The 15,210-nt window shown below is 38.8% G+C and overlaps 1 protein-coding gene across 1 annotated transcript in view; it reads left to right on the plus strand.

Moving 5' to 3' along the window:
• Positions 1–14,414, plus strand: part of LOC122813920 (zinc finger protein 501-like) — a 26,240-nt gene extending 11,826 nt beyond the window's left edge. Inside the window, exons 2-3 of the mRNA XM_044086465.1 lie at positions 1,503–1,511; positions 12,773–14,414. Coding sequence (XP_043942400.1) covers positions 1,503–1,511; positions 12,773–13,493 — 730 coding nt within the window. The 3' untranslated portion in view covers positions 13,494–14,414. The remainder of the gene's footprint in view (positions 1–1,502; positions 1,512–12,772) is intronic.
• The last annotated feature ends 796 nt before the right edge of the window (positions 14,415–15,210 follow it).

Genomic DNA, 15,210 nt, shown 5'->3' on the forward strand with positions numbered 1-15,210 from the left:
AACAACAGTGAAACATGAAGAACATAGTACAGTTGTGTACACTTACCATAAATGTAGATGTTCGAGTGTATTCACTGTTGCATTCCACGTTACCCTCCCGACATCCCTCTGTCATTCTGGAGTTTCTTTCCTTCTCCATTTTCTACAACCTATGTGGTGTATTTGCTTGTAGATGAAGGTAAAGTTTATATTGATGCATGTAATATATATATATATATATATATATATATATATATATATATATTTTTTTTTTTTTTTGCTAACTTTTTGGGGGCACCTGACATCGGGGGCAAGAAAAACAAAAGAAAATGGTGTTGGCTGCATGTTTTATACCTCTGACGACCTGACATCATGGAAGAGGAGACAGCAACCGACACGGGAACCAAGACTTTGGAATTCAGGCTGACTGAAGGCAACCTGCCAGCAAATTACCCAAATGTAATGACTGCAACAGTGAATACACTCTAACATCTACATTTATGGTAAGTGTACACAACTGTACTGTCTCCATAAGAGCAATTCAACCTGTTCCTGAAGAACAGTTAGGTCAAGGGTTCTATTCCAGACTTTTCATGGTACCCAGAAAAGAGGGCACTTTTCACCCAATCCTAGATATTTCCATTCTAAACACCTTCATGGTGGTACCAAAATTCAAAATGCTCACCCTTCAGCAGCTTCTTCCTATGCTGTCCAGAGATGCCTGGTTAGCCACCCTAGACCTGAAAGAAGCCCGACTGCAAATCCCTTTCAGGGACTCGGGCAGGAAATATATACTTTTCAGGACAAGATCTGTGCATTATCAGTTCTCTGCACTTCCCTTTGGCTTATCCACTGCTCCCAGAGTATTCACATTGCCTGGCTGCAGCCATTGCCTATTGCAGACAGAGGGCAAATTTACCCATACTTGGACGACTGCCTGATTCAGACAGTCAGTCAGGAAAAGCTGTTTCAGCACCTGACATTTCTAAAGAACCTTCTAACCTACTTGGGGTATATTATCAATGAAAAGAAATCAAAACTAGTCCCCAGTCAAAAGATTGTATTCCTGGGAACAAGCTTGGACACAGCATCCCAGGTGGCATTCCTTACTCCAGAAAAACAAGCCTATCTGACAGGCTACTTCACTCAAATGACCACCAGAACCCAGTCATCTGCAAGGAAAATCCTGCATGCCCTAGGGTTCATGGCCTCTTGCATCCTACTAATTCCATATGCCAGACTGCATATGAGGAAACTTCAGTGGTATTTAAAATGTCTTTGGTGCCAACATTCTCAGGACCTGGAAACTGTCATACCTATCATACCTTGTCTAAGGACAGACTTTCTTTTGCGGGCCGCAGCATGCAACCACAACAAGGGACTTCCCTTTACTCAACCCCATGCTGCCCACACCCTAACCAAAGATGCATCAGACTATGCCTGGCTGGGCGCTACTGGATGACAACTGCATTAAGGGCCACTGGAGCCCAAGTCAAAGTCAAATGGACATCAACCATTAAGAGATGCTATCTGTTCAGCATGCTCTTAACATTTTTCAGATACATACTCTCACCAGGACCCCTGCTAATAAAAACAGACAATACCACAGTTCTGTGGTACATCGACAAGCAGGGGGGTACCCACTCTTACCCACTCTGCAGCCTAGCCATTCCCCTGTGGAACACTGTCTTGGACATGCATGTTCATCTGCAAGCTCAATTTCTGCCAGGCAAACAAAATTCACTGGCAGATGACTTAAGCAGAAATCTCCTAGACCCACATGAGTGGCAATTAGAACCCAGCACCTTCAGCCTTATAATCCAGAAATGGGGGACCCCACAGGTGGACCTCTTTGCCTCCCCCTGCAATCACAAGATCAGCAAATTCTGCACCAGGAAACATCACAGCAGGGCATGGATACTGGATGCCTTATCCTTCCAGTGGGAAAAACCTCTCAATCTATGCATTCCCCCTCTGCCCCTTCTCTCAAGAATATTACTCAAGGTAAGACAGGACAGACCAAGGACAATTCTGATTGCCCCAGACTGGCCATGCCAGTACTGGTACCCACTACTGTGCAGCCTGTCACCGCTGCCACCCTGGCATCTACCCCTGATTCCCAACCCTGCGCACTCAGCAGGGGGACAGATCTTGCATCTGCAACTGCAAACCCTGAATCTTACAGCCTGGCTTATTCCATGAATGCTACCCCAGTGATCAGTCTAAGCAAGCAGGTACTAGATGCCCTTCTTGAAACCAAAGTACAAGGAAATCCTATGCTGATAAGTGGAAAATGTATTGGTCCTGGATTAAATCTAAAGGAGAGGACACCTCTACCTCTAATCATGTATTACCTCTACTCCACAAAGGCCTTCTTCTCCATTAAGATCCATGCCTCTGCCATCTCGGCTCATTACAACACTGAGCCACCTCTCTTCTCTCACCTTCTCATCAAACAGTTCCTGAGAGGGGCAAACAACTTAAGGCCACCAAGGAGAGCACCCACCTTGCTTGGAACCTTATCTTTGTACTGGAAAAGCTCATGCTCCCTCCCTTTGAGCCTGCAGCATCAACAGAGTTAAAATGCCATTCTTGGAAAACAGCTTTGCTTCTGGCCATCGCTTCAGTTAGAAGAGTGTTTGATCTACAAGCACTTATGGCTGTGGAACCCTTCATTATTTTTCATGCTGACAGGGTCTCCCTCAGGACTAATCTTTCCTTTATGCTTAAAGTGGTGTCCAGTGTGGCTCTCAACCAATCTATCCATTTGTCAACTTTCTTCCCTAATCCTCAAAATAAAGGGGAAAGGATCCTGCACTCCTTGGATGTGCACAGATGGCTCAGATTTTACCTGGATATGACTAAACCCTTTAGGAAATATGTCCAGTTACTACTCAGTTTTGCACCAGGGGCAGAGGGCAAGGCCATTTCAAAACAAACAATTTCCGAATAGATAGCACTCTGTATCAATTTCTGCTGCAAACACCATGGGAAACCAACCCCTCAGAGGGTCAGAACACACTCCACTGGGGCAACTTCTACCTCTACAGCAATCCACAGGGGAGTCCCTACCAGGGACATTCTGGAAGCTGCTACCTGGAGTTCTGTACACACCTTCACCAAGCATTACCACCTGCCTATCTTTTCCAAATCCAGGGCAGGTTTTGCAACTGTAGTCCTGTAGGGCATACTAGCCAGTCCCTAACTCTTTTTGACTGCCTCCACCCTTTCTTCAGCTTTAGGAATCAACCCAAGTGTGATGACTGCAACAGTGAAACTCGAAGAACATACTAGAGTTGTGTACACTTACCATAAATGTAGATGTTCGAGTGTATTCACTGTTGCAGTCCTGGTTTCCCTCCCTCCAGCCCGCTTCTCTTTCTGCCTATCTCCATTACTCACCCCTTACAGGAGTTTTGGAATTGGTATTTATGATTTACTGGTGGTGATTTTCCCACCATATCTTAGCTCCCTATTGGGGGGTTCCTAACATTTGGGACAAGAAAAACTGATGTAATGGCATTGGCTGCCTGTCATTATACCCCTGATGACCGGACGTCAGTCCTGGAGTGACAGCAACTGATGCAGAAATATTAAGTCTCTGGTACTCTGTCCGACTGAGAGCTACCTGCAGGCAGATAACCCAAGTGTGATGACTGCAACAGTAAATACACTCTAACATCTACATTTATGATAAGTGTCAACAACTGTACTTTGTCAATGATGCAATTAGTGGGGAATCCCACTTTGTAGAAGATCAAAATAGTAACAAATATTGCATTTATTTGTAGATTGTCTGGCTTTGGCACTAATCATTTGTCCATTAGCTCCTCCTGTAGAATGTTAACACTAGGAATGCCCCCAAAACTGGGATGCAGGCATTGTCAGTATTACCTAGGTTTCCCAAGTACCTGTCCATATTTTCTTATAATCATATGTTTTTTATTTTCCAAAATAGAATGGCATATTGTATGAAACTGAGACTGAATCTGAGCGAGCTCACAGAATGGCATAATGTATAAAATTGAGACAGAGTCTGAGATAGCCCTACATCAGCAGTTTTAAATTGCAAGATAATACCTCTTTTTGGTTGTATATTTAAATCTACAATATCATATGGTGCAAAAGGAGTGCAAAGATTCTTTAAGAAACATTTAGCCAAAAAATCCTCAGCAAATGCAAGTGTTTCAAAAATTCCATAGCAAAATGCATCTTTACCAACATTTGTCAAGGCCTGAATTTCTTTAGTAGTAAATCCATGAAGAGCAAAAGTATTGTCCCAAGTCATATACCCGTTAAATACTTTATTGTTTTTACAAGATATTCATACCACTGACAATTTCCTTCTATGTTGTGAAACAGAAGAGTCAGCACCAGAAGTAGATTTAGCTGTACTGTACGTGCATATGTTAGAAAAAATGCTATACTCAGAAGCAACAAGCGCTGTACCTGTAGATGAAGTCACTGAGGTGTAAACTGAGCCAAAACTTGAACCCTGGCATTTATCGCCTGATACAGAAAGAAAGCTCCTCCTCCTCCTGCAGCATACTGATCAAATGTTTGACTCCAAGATGCAGATTTACAGTAGCAGGTTCGTTTTCAACCAGCAACTTAAGAAATAAGTACCAAACATATTACAGGAAGTTCTTCAATGTTCTGACCAAATTGTCCATAGTGGTATAAATACCACCTTAGGTCTCCCCTGAAAAGAGGCCACTAGCATAATGAGACTAACCTGGTCAACAAAGGATAAATAAGGAAATAAGTAAATACTAGTTGTAGGTAACCAAAGATGCTAACTTTCTTACACAGCTATATAACCATGACTCTAAAGCTGAAGAAACTGTTATCAGAAAATCCAGGGGTGCAGACGTCACTCCAAATTCTGTGAGAAATATACACTGCACTGTTCAGTATTGTAATTCAATAACTTATTTATTAAATACAATAAAACACTATAGTATTTAGCATTTTCATCCACCATGTTACTAAGCCTGGGACTTATTCAGAACTAATGATCACTGCACAATCCAGTATTTAAAGAGGTATCACAGCCATATGACATAACAATTATTTTACCATACCATACCATAAAAAACATTTATACTGTTTTATAAATTAAGTTTTTAAGGTTCTCTCATTATTTTAATAAACTAATCAAATTATTAAATTGTGTAAGTGTTAAAACAATTGGTGCACATTTCATCAATTTATATTAACAGCTAAAACTTAACGGCTCTTTTTTCATTGTTTAGCAGAAGTTGGTTAAGATGGCCTTCATGAAAGGTACTCCATTAGCTGAAGTAGCTTATCTGTTCAAAAATAGGAACTTTTTAACCTTTACAAAAAAATTGAAAAGATTATCTGTCAGATACTTACAAATGTCATTCTTTTATAGATTGTTTTGTTCATGGCAATTCTAAATTGATAACAGCTGGCACTAAAGTACTATAATATTATCATGCTAGACATATTGTTAATTTTCCTTTCTTACACGTCTACTGTGTTACATCTGTTATTGATTCTTTTCCGTGCTTCCAGTTTTTTGTGTTGTTGTTCAATATTTCTTATGTCAATAATGTGTATTTTAGCTTACAATTGGTGTAGCCATGACTTTGTAGGGTCTGAGGCCTAATTTAATTAACTCAATAAGCAAGCAAGCAACTAACTAAATAAATAAATTAGTTATTTCTTGCGTTAACTGATATAATTCTGTCCAGCACTGATTTTTTTTCCTGCTAGACATATTGTCTTTAAGCCACAAATTACAAATTAATGTCATTATTGTCATCTCAGACCACCCCCATATACAGGACAGATTTGTGTCCCAGAGACCAACCCTTTGTGGAATAGACTCCCTCTCCACATCTAGCAGAGTACTTTATTAACCCTTTTTAAGAGCAACCTGGATAACTGGATTGAGAACAGAAAATGCATCCATGGGATTCCACCTGTTTCCTTGCTGGACACTAGCATAGGGTTCTGACTTGTTGGAACATGGGCTAAATTCTTGGCTAGGCTTGTAAGGGCTTCAGGGCCAGTAGCGTAGTAACTTCCTATGATTATGCAAGATATATATCTAACTCTTAACTCTGCTGTGTGCATGGATTTCTAGACACCCAGTTCTAATATTTGAAATATGAAATGGGTCGGAATTGCATTTTCTAAGTGTATTTTATCTGTAAGGAAACTGATTATGTAATAGTATTCACTTTCCATGACAGTAAAATTTGCAGGCATTTTCAAACTATATGAGTTCATGTGCCAATTCTGAGATATAGATGTGATAAATCCCTGCTAACAGCTGACTGAAATGGCCTGGGATCAAATAGCAGACAGAGCACTGGAGGAGTCCATGGGGAAGGATGGGAAATGAAAAAGCTGTCCCTCCTTGCATATCTTGCTTTGTGAGGCAGCATTCTGCTAAAATTAACTGGTGCAGACTGGGAAAATACTATAGAAGTATCTGTGACTGGAGCAGGGGTCAGCTTGTGTTTTTTTTTATTAGCCACACAAATAAGTTACAGCTCTTATACCCATTACATGTCCATCTTTGAAGGGCTACTAGACAGAAAGAGCTCAAGAACAGTCCCATTTGTCTGCCTGGATGACAGCCATGACTGTGCTTTTCATCAAGAGTGCCATAGTAGGAAGTCCTAAAAAGGAGCAAACATTTTATTTATTACATCTAATACCAACAGAACCTGCAACTGCTGTACCCTGAACATCATTAAAGTATATATTATGTATTGTACAATGTTTTATAGCATATTCATTATTGAGTGCTGCATATATTTTAAATGTGGTCTCTCAAGTATTGATTCATTTCTATAATTGCCCTTGTCTCTCAGTTCCACCACTCACTTTCTGTAACTATGGTTTGTGAACAAGTAAAAATGCCTAAATATCAGAAACAGATAAACAACTGTATATTAAACTAGCAAATATAATTTTCCTCTCATCTCCATTAGTTGCTTATTCTTAGTGTAGTGCTTTTATAATTTTTCTCTCATATAAATAATATTTAGTGTCTGTTTCCATAGATTGTTTATTCTTAGTGTAGTTCTTCTCCTTTTATCCTCTTTTATAAAATGCATTAACTTCTGATTAACTTCACTTGTTAGGCAGGTACTCACTTTACAGAAATAAATCCACAAACAGGTAACCCCTACAATGTAAATTTAAAGGTTAGGGAGTGTCATCCCCTGACCAAGGGAGCCCGAAGATGCTGGTACCGTAGTGTTATCCCATGCACCCTGTTGGAAAATACACACAAGAATAGTATTGATGATCAGAGTGAAATTACTGATCGTAATACATGGCATATTAACTCAGCAGTAATAATCTGTGAATAACTGTCATTAAATTATTTTGTGAAATTTTAGCATTATCCACAAAAAGTGGTCCTATCCAGATGGCTGCATTTTAATGTTCTGTACAAAGCTATGTAATGGTTTATTATTAATTCCTTACAGACCTAAACTGCTTTGCCGTACTTTTCCTTTTGTTACTTACTCGTATTGTTATTATTTACTACTCGCTGTCTCATGTAGTATGTAGCTTCATGTTTACATGAAGTCCCTTGTCTCTGTTATATAAAGATTTATTATTCATTCCTTACAGACATAAACTGCTTTGCCGTACTTTTCCTTCTGTTACTTACTCGTACTGTTATTATGTTCTTCTCACTGTCTCACGTAGTATGTAGCTTCATGTTTACATGAAGTCCCTTGTCTCTGTTATATAAAGATTTATTATTCATTCCTTACAGACCTAAACTGCTTTGCCGTACTTTTTCTTCTGTTACTTATTCGTACTGTTATTATTTACTACTCGCTGTCTCACGTAGTATGTAGCTTCATGTTTACATGAAGTCCCTTGTCTCTGATATATAAAACTTTGTGTGTTGTTTTTTTCATTGTTTACTTGATTTAAGTTTGTTTATTTTTTGTTTTCAGAATAGATGTGTGTATATTCTTGTTTCTTTCCAGATGATGTGCCATAGATGTATATACCTGTATGATGCTTCACAGCTTTATTTAATGCAATTTCATTTCCAAGAATTACTCAAAATGGAACTTTAACAACTCAGAAAAAAATGATTGTATGCGAGTGGCTTTCTCTTGTTCAACTGACCTCTTGAATCCCCCAATTTTCTCTCACTCAGAAATGAATGTGTCTCTGTAGCTGATGGTTGACTTCCATTTTCTTGTGCTGGGCCTTGGACGGTTACCCCAGTATCTGTGTGCATACCTAGGTGTCTGTATATGTAAGAATAAACAAAGAACCAAAACACTTATTTGTAATGTCAGCAAGATGGCACATTAATATTATTATTTATATTTAAACATGGATGGTATAAGAGAAATAAGATCCCAAATATTCATCACTAAGACTTAAGAATCTGTCACGATGGATGAAAAGTTCAGTGTTCTTTTAGAATTATTCTGTCTAGGCTATGTGATCCCTCCTTCTTGTATGTTCTTCCATACTTCAAGGTTTTCTCATATGCAGAAAAAAAACATTGCCCCATTTTTCTTTCACATAATGAAGAGGAAAAGTTTTTTTTCTCTGAAACTGGATCAGTGTGTGGATTTTATCTTGTTAAAAAAAATTAGAAAGCCACATTAACCCCGTACTTGCAGGTCTGTACCCCTGATTTCATTTCCCCTCTTTTTGCTCATCAGTAGTGGAAAAGTATTGGAAATGAACATAGTTGTCTGATTTGATAGGTGACACTTTTCTACACTAGTTTTAATATATTGCTTAATCTCTTGATTTTTATATTCAAGGTGATAGTAACAATTAAAACAATGTCCCAGTAAAGACTGGTGCAGTATGTGTCTGTGTATTCTGTCCACCCTGAATATAACAACATGGAGGCTATGACTATATTTACCTTCAAACAAATGTACGCCAATGAGATGCAAATAATCATGATGAAAGCTAGGAAGTCTCATCTCAGAAAATCATAATTAATGAAATGTAACAGATTTAACCTGTGGTGCCAAAGGAGGAACCTGTACCATAAAAAGGGGGGTGTACCTATGGTGCTCCTGTACCTCCCCAAACTTTTTTCATCTGGTTTAGAATACATCTCAGTGAGGGTACACCTCTGAGCCATATCTGCTGCTAGAACATCCCTCACATTCAGGCCATCTGTTATGCAGTTTTTGAAGGGCATTCTGCACTTAAAAAATTTTCTCCAGCCTGTGACTTAAAGCTGTATGTTGGAAAAAACTGGCTCTGTTGACATTTTAAGTGATATTAACTGCAACTGTCAAGTGTTTGTTTTGTATAACTCCATTTTTTAATTGCAGTCCCATTCATCAAGAGTAAAATAGCTCCTGGCCTTAATGTAAATGGAGACTTTAATGGCATTTCACAAAAAAAAGGGCAACTCTGCATGCTAGCCTCCTCCTTCCTGCCCCAAGCCATTATGGAAATAAGCCTAAGCTAAGCTAATCTCTCCAGCTACCAGTCTTTTCTCCATATAGCTTAGAACAATGAAGAAATACTTCTGCACTTAATGGGCATTCACAAGCTTATATAGACCACATTAAGGACATTAGAAAGATAAACAAGTTGTTTGAAGCTGTTACTAAAAACAAAAGAGATCCCATTCCAAGTAGTCTGTTTTAAGTTGTCTGTTTAAAACTGGATATTTCCAGTATTACCATTCATCCCAAAGTCCATAACAGTTCTCTAGTACTGTACACTTTTTATAGCATATTCATTGTGTATTGTTGTATATATTTTAAATGTAATCTCTCAAGTATTGATTCATTTCAATGACTGGCATCATCTTTCAGTTAACACCATTCTTCTTCTTTCAGCTTTTTCCCGGTTAGGGGTCACCACAGCAGATCACCTGTCCACTTCATGATTGGCAGTGGAGTTTTTACAGTGTCGAGTTGCCAGCCCAGCACCCAACCTTCCACAGAAGGCACACGCACTCACACCTAGGGCCAAATTAGAGTATCCATTCCACATACAGCATGTCTTTGGGATGTGGGAGGAATCCGGAGCACCCGGAGGAAACCCATGCGACCACAGGGAGGACATGCAGACTCCACACAGAAGGCACCCCAGCCGAGAATCGAACCAGAGAACCTCTTGCTTTGAGGCGGCAACGCTAACTGCTGCACCACCGTGGCCACCCACCCATCAGTTCCACCATTCACTTTCTGTAAGTATGGTTTGTGAACCAGTAAACATGCCTAAACATCAGAAACAAATAAAAACTGTGTATTAAACTAGAAAATGTAATTTTTCTCTAATCTAAATAATATTTACTGTCTGCTTCCATAGATTGTTTATTCTATTGTATAATTATTCTCTTTTTATCCTCTTTTATAAAATGCATTAACTTCTGATTGGCTTCACTTGTTAGGCAAGTACTCACTTTACAGGAATAAATCTGCAAATAGGGAACCCCTACAGTGTAAATGTAAAGGTTAGGGAGTGTCATCTCCTGACCAAGGGATCCTGAAGATGCTGGTACTATAGTGTTATTCCATGCTGCCTGTAAATTTCCAGTATTACCATTCATCACAAAGTCCATAACAGTTATGTACAATAAAAGTCAGAACACACGCAATGGATCCACAGCAACCATTAGAGCCTACCTGAAAGGGGTCAGTTTACAGGACATTTTACAGGGAACCACATGGTCCTTAATACACACCTTATTTGACATCTTTATGGCTAGTGCTTTATTTGCTCCTGCCATATTGAAAGCATGCTATCCATCTGTACTAAATAATTATAGCATAAGCTTTGACAAACTTCCTTAAAGTTGTGACTGCTGCAGTGATCCACATGAAGAACATAGTACAGTTGTAGAACAAACTGACCATAACAGGAGATGCTTGAGAGTGATTACTGCTGCCGTCCTGGTCAACTCTGTCTTAGGAACCTAGGGCTGGGGTGAGTGCCCATGTCCTTTCATCCTAAACCTGTTCCTTCATTTTGTTTTTTTCTTCTGCTTTCTTCCTGGTTGTTCTCCTTAGGAAGTGTAGAACTCTATGGGTCTCAGTTTAATAACTCTGGGAAATTCCTCTACAACTTTGTGTATCATGACAGATGGTGCTCATGAAGAGGCATGAAATATCCAAAGATTTTGTGAACAAATGTCACCTTTATGCCAAGTATGTGCAGATGTAAGTTTGGTATATAAGATGACATCAGCCTGGCCAAGGTGGAAGGGTGCTCATCTCTAAAATTCTGTCTGAATATTGGACCTCTGACTTGGAGAGAGTTCCCTGTGGTCATGACTACAACAGTGACAACACAGAAATGTCCACTGTGATATTAAGGTAGTTATGCAGTGTTACTTTCTCTGGCTATTCCTCTGAAGTGTCACACCCACTGTGATATTAAGGTAGTTATGCAGTGTTACTTTCTCTGGCTATTCCTCTGAAGTGTCACACCCCATGAAGTATGTTACTTATTTCCACCCTCAAAAATCCCTTTCCAAAAAGGACGTGGCAGTTTCATGTGTTGCTGAATGAAATTTAGCAGTATAAACTTATGCAGATTACAGGGTATCACTTAATAATATATGTTAGACATTGTTGCACTTCCTTATAACCAGTTGTTGCACTCCATTTCAGTGTGCTCTGCACTTCTATTCTTATTTAATCATGTATTGCACATTTTGCCAGTATGTTTATTTTATTTATTGAACTTTGGCAACCCTTGCTAATCCAAAAGGACCAATTTTAGCCAGCCAGGGAAGTGCAGAATGTTGCATTTAAATGCCATACTATAAATGTTTGCCTGAAAAAATAAACTATGTTATGGGAGTCCAAATTACAGTACAGCTACAGTAAGACTTTAAATATTAGTAAGGAAAAGTGGAGAGGTATGCCTGTAGTTATGATTGATTGATGGTATGTTATATATTTAAAACTGTTGATTTTTTTAAATTATTTTGTTCTGTACTGTTTTTGTATCTCATAAAGCTGTTTGTAGAAGACGATGTTCTCAAAAATGAACAGTCTGAATTGTTTTTGCTCTTTTTATCATCTTAACAGCAGAAAATGTTAACTTTAGAAACCAAAAAATAAATCCATAATATTTAAAATGGATAAAACTGCATGTGTGGTGTTTAGTAAAATGAAACCTGATTTCATCATTGTGGTGCAGTAACAATGATTAATCTGTTTATAGGCAATGGGAGCAGAGAATGGAGTATTTACTGGAGTCAGCAGCCATCACTTGGAGTATCTGTATTACATTATCCTACAGAGAACCTGCAGCACTCTCTTCAAACTCTGAAGGGCTCCGACAAGCATCCTGTTATACCTGTAGCACAGCTTTGTACAGGATACACCTGCAAGATGAACTCTGAATGTAACCGAAGTTCTGTAGTACAGCAAAGTTCATTATTGTGCCAGAGAACTCACAGGGAAAAGAAATCATATAAATGTTTTGAATGCAATAAGTGTTTCAGAGGAAGAAGTGCTCTAGTAATTCATGAAAGGACTCACACAGAGGAGAGACCATATACATGCCCTGTATGCAATAAGTGTTTCAGAGGAAGAAGTGCTCTAGTAATTCATGAAAAGACTTGCACAGAGGAGAGACCATATACATGCCCTGAATGCAATACGTGTTTCAGACAAAGAAGTGATTTAGTAAATCATGAAAGGATTCATACGAGAGAGAGACCATATAAATGTCCAGAATGCAGCAAGTGTTTCAAACAGTGGAGTCCTCTAATACACCATAAAATGATTCACATGGGGGAGAGACCATATAAATGTCCTGTATGCAATAAGTGTTTCAGGCAAAAAAGTGCTCTAGTACGTCATGAAAGGACTCACACAGGGGAGAGACCATATACATGTCCTGAATGCAATAAGTGTTTCAGACAAAGAAGTGATTTAGTAAATCATGAAAGGATTCATACGGGAGAGAGACCATATAAATGTCCAGAATGCAGCAAGTGTTTCAAACAGGGGAGTCATCTAGTACACCATAAAATGATTCACATGGGGGAGAGACCATATAAATGTCCTGTATGCAATAAGTGTTTCAGGCAAAGAAATGCTCTAATAAATCATGAAAGGACTCACACGGGGGAGAGACCATATACATGTCCTGAATGCAATAAGTGTTTCAAACAAAGAAGTGATTTAGTAACACATGAAAGGACTCACACGGGGGAGAGACCATATACATGCCCTGTATGCAATAAGTGTTTCACACAAAGAAGTGCTCTAGTACATCATGAAAGGACTCACACGGGGGAGAGACCATATACATGCCCTGTATGCAATAAGTGTTTCACACAAAGAAGTGATTTAGTAAAACATGAAAGGACTCACACGGGGGAGAGACCATATAAATGTCCAGAATGCAGCAAGGGTTTCAAACAAAGGAGTAATCTAGTACAGCATAAAAGGATTCACATGGGGGAGAGACCATATAAATGTCCAGAATGCAATAAGTGTTTCAGAGAAAGGAGGAATCTAGTAATACATGAAAGGATTCACAAGAGGTCCTAATGGAGACATGAAAAGTCAGCAAACAAAGGAGAGTAGTAGTGCTGAAATTGAATTCATCCTCAAGTCTTGGTGAGTTCCTTCGTGAGGTGAACCCTGTTTTTCACAAAATCTCACCAAGGCAATACTGATATATAGACTGCATTTATATAGGATATAGCATATATCGTGGACAGAAGTCAAAAACAAAAAAAGATAGCCGAGTGCACAAGACCCAGTATAGAAAAGTGCCCAATCCTGGTAGGCGCATTGGTGCCAGGATTGGAAAAAATGATAGTGTGGAACCCTCAAAATACGTAAACATTCCTACAATGGGGCCGGGCCAGGCCCAGAGGGGAGGATGGCCCCTGATCTAGAAGGAAGTATCAGTCCACAAAAATCACAAAAATTGATTGGCCAAAGAAGGCCTTTGTGTTTCCTCCCCCCTCTTTTGTATCTGTTCCTAAAGGGGCCCCGGTTAGTGATCTCTTAGGGGTGGGTGATCCAGAAGCAGTCTGCAACTCACTGTCAAGGCCAGAGGATAACTCTTCAGTAGAAGAGCCAGTGTCAGAAACATAATTATTTTTCAGGATAGATTTGGGTCTTTTCCTTTTTGAGGGACGGCTTTGTTGTATATTAAATTTTACATGTTTGGTTGAACTAAAGGGGTTGTTGCCCTGATAAATCTGCCTGGTTGGCACTCTTTATTAAATTCAAAAGAGAAAAAATAGATTATTAAGTTAGGTGGTCTTTTCCCACCAGGATTGAATGACAAATTGTAGCTTTAACCAATCACCATTGTGTGCAGTGTATTCAATGGCAGCTCTGATTGTGCTTATGTAACACTGAAGAAGGCTGTGTATAGAGTACCAGCCGAAACCGGTCTGTGTGCAGTTTTTTGCTGTCCTTTACAATAAATGATCTATTTTTCATTGGGTCATGTTATGCTGGCTTTTTGTTGTTTGATTTGGCTGTATCTTGAGCCGTGCAATTGCTTCCGTGCAAACGTTTTTTGGTTGCTTCGTTTGGCCAAAGAAGAGCCATAAAGATGATAGAGTGGACTATTGAGGATAAAAAAGAAATTATGTATTGTTACTATTACGTGAAAAGCCCAGAATTTCCAGACACAAGATATACAAAATGATTGAGAGAAATTAGAGGAAAGAAAAATACTTCACAGGGAAAAACTTTCAGTAGCTTCAAATAAAAATTTGTATTCATTAATACAACAGATTTTTGAAAAACAGTATATAGATCAAGAAACTTTGAATTGTTTGGAAAGAGAAGCATCTGAGGAAGTGCGAAAATATAAACACCACCTAGAGATTTTTGAAAAATATAAAAAAGAAATATGGACATGGGAAAGAGAGAGATATGATATGGTGCAATATTTATGCAAAAGAGAAAGCCAAGTTAACTAATATAGACAAGGCAGCCCCAAAGATATTTGAAGAGAAATACAGGCAAGGCATCCAGATATGGAACATTTCACAATAAAAAAATTAATATCACAAAGATGGAATGTGAAAAAGAAGATTAATAAAGCAAAAGTTAAAGAAATAGAAGTTGAAGTTAAGAAGTGCCTGTGAAGTGAAGGATTTAATGTAGAAAGTCTAACACAGGCTACATCACATCATGATGGAGTGAGTCCCCAGAATAAGGAAAAGCAAGAAGATCAGGAGGCATCTGAAGAAGAAATATGGACATGGGAAAGAAAAAGAGATTTAATATGGTGTAATAT

This window comes from Protopterus annectens, chromosome 10.part0 (genome assembly GCF_019279795.1).
Source record: "Protopterus annectens isolate FY-2018-M chromosome 10.part0, PAN1.0, whole genome shotgun sequence".
In the NCBI taxonomy this organism is placed as follows: Eukaryota; Metazoa; Chordata; order Ceratodontiformes; family Protopteridae; genus Protopterus; species Protopterus annectens.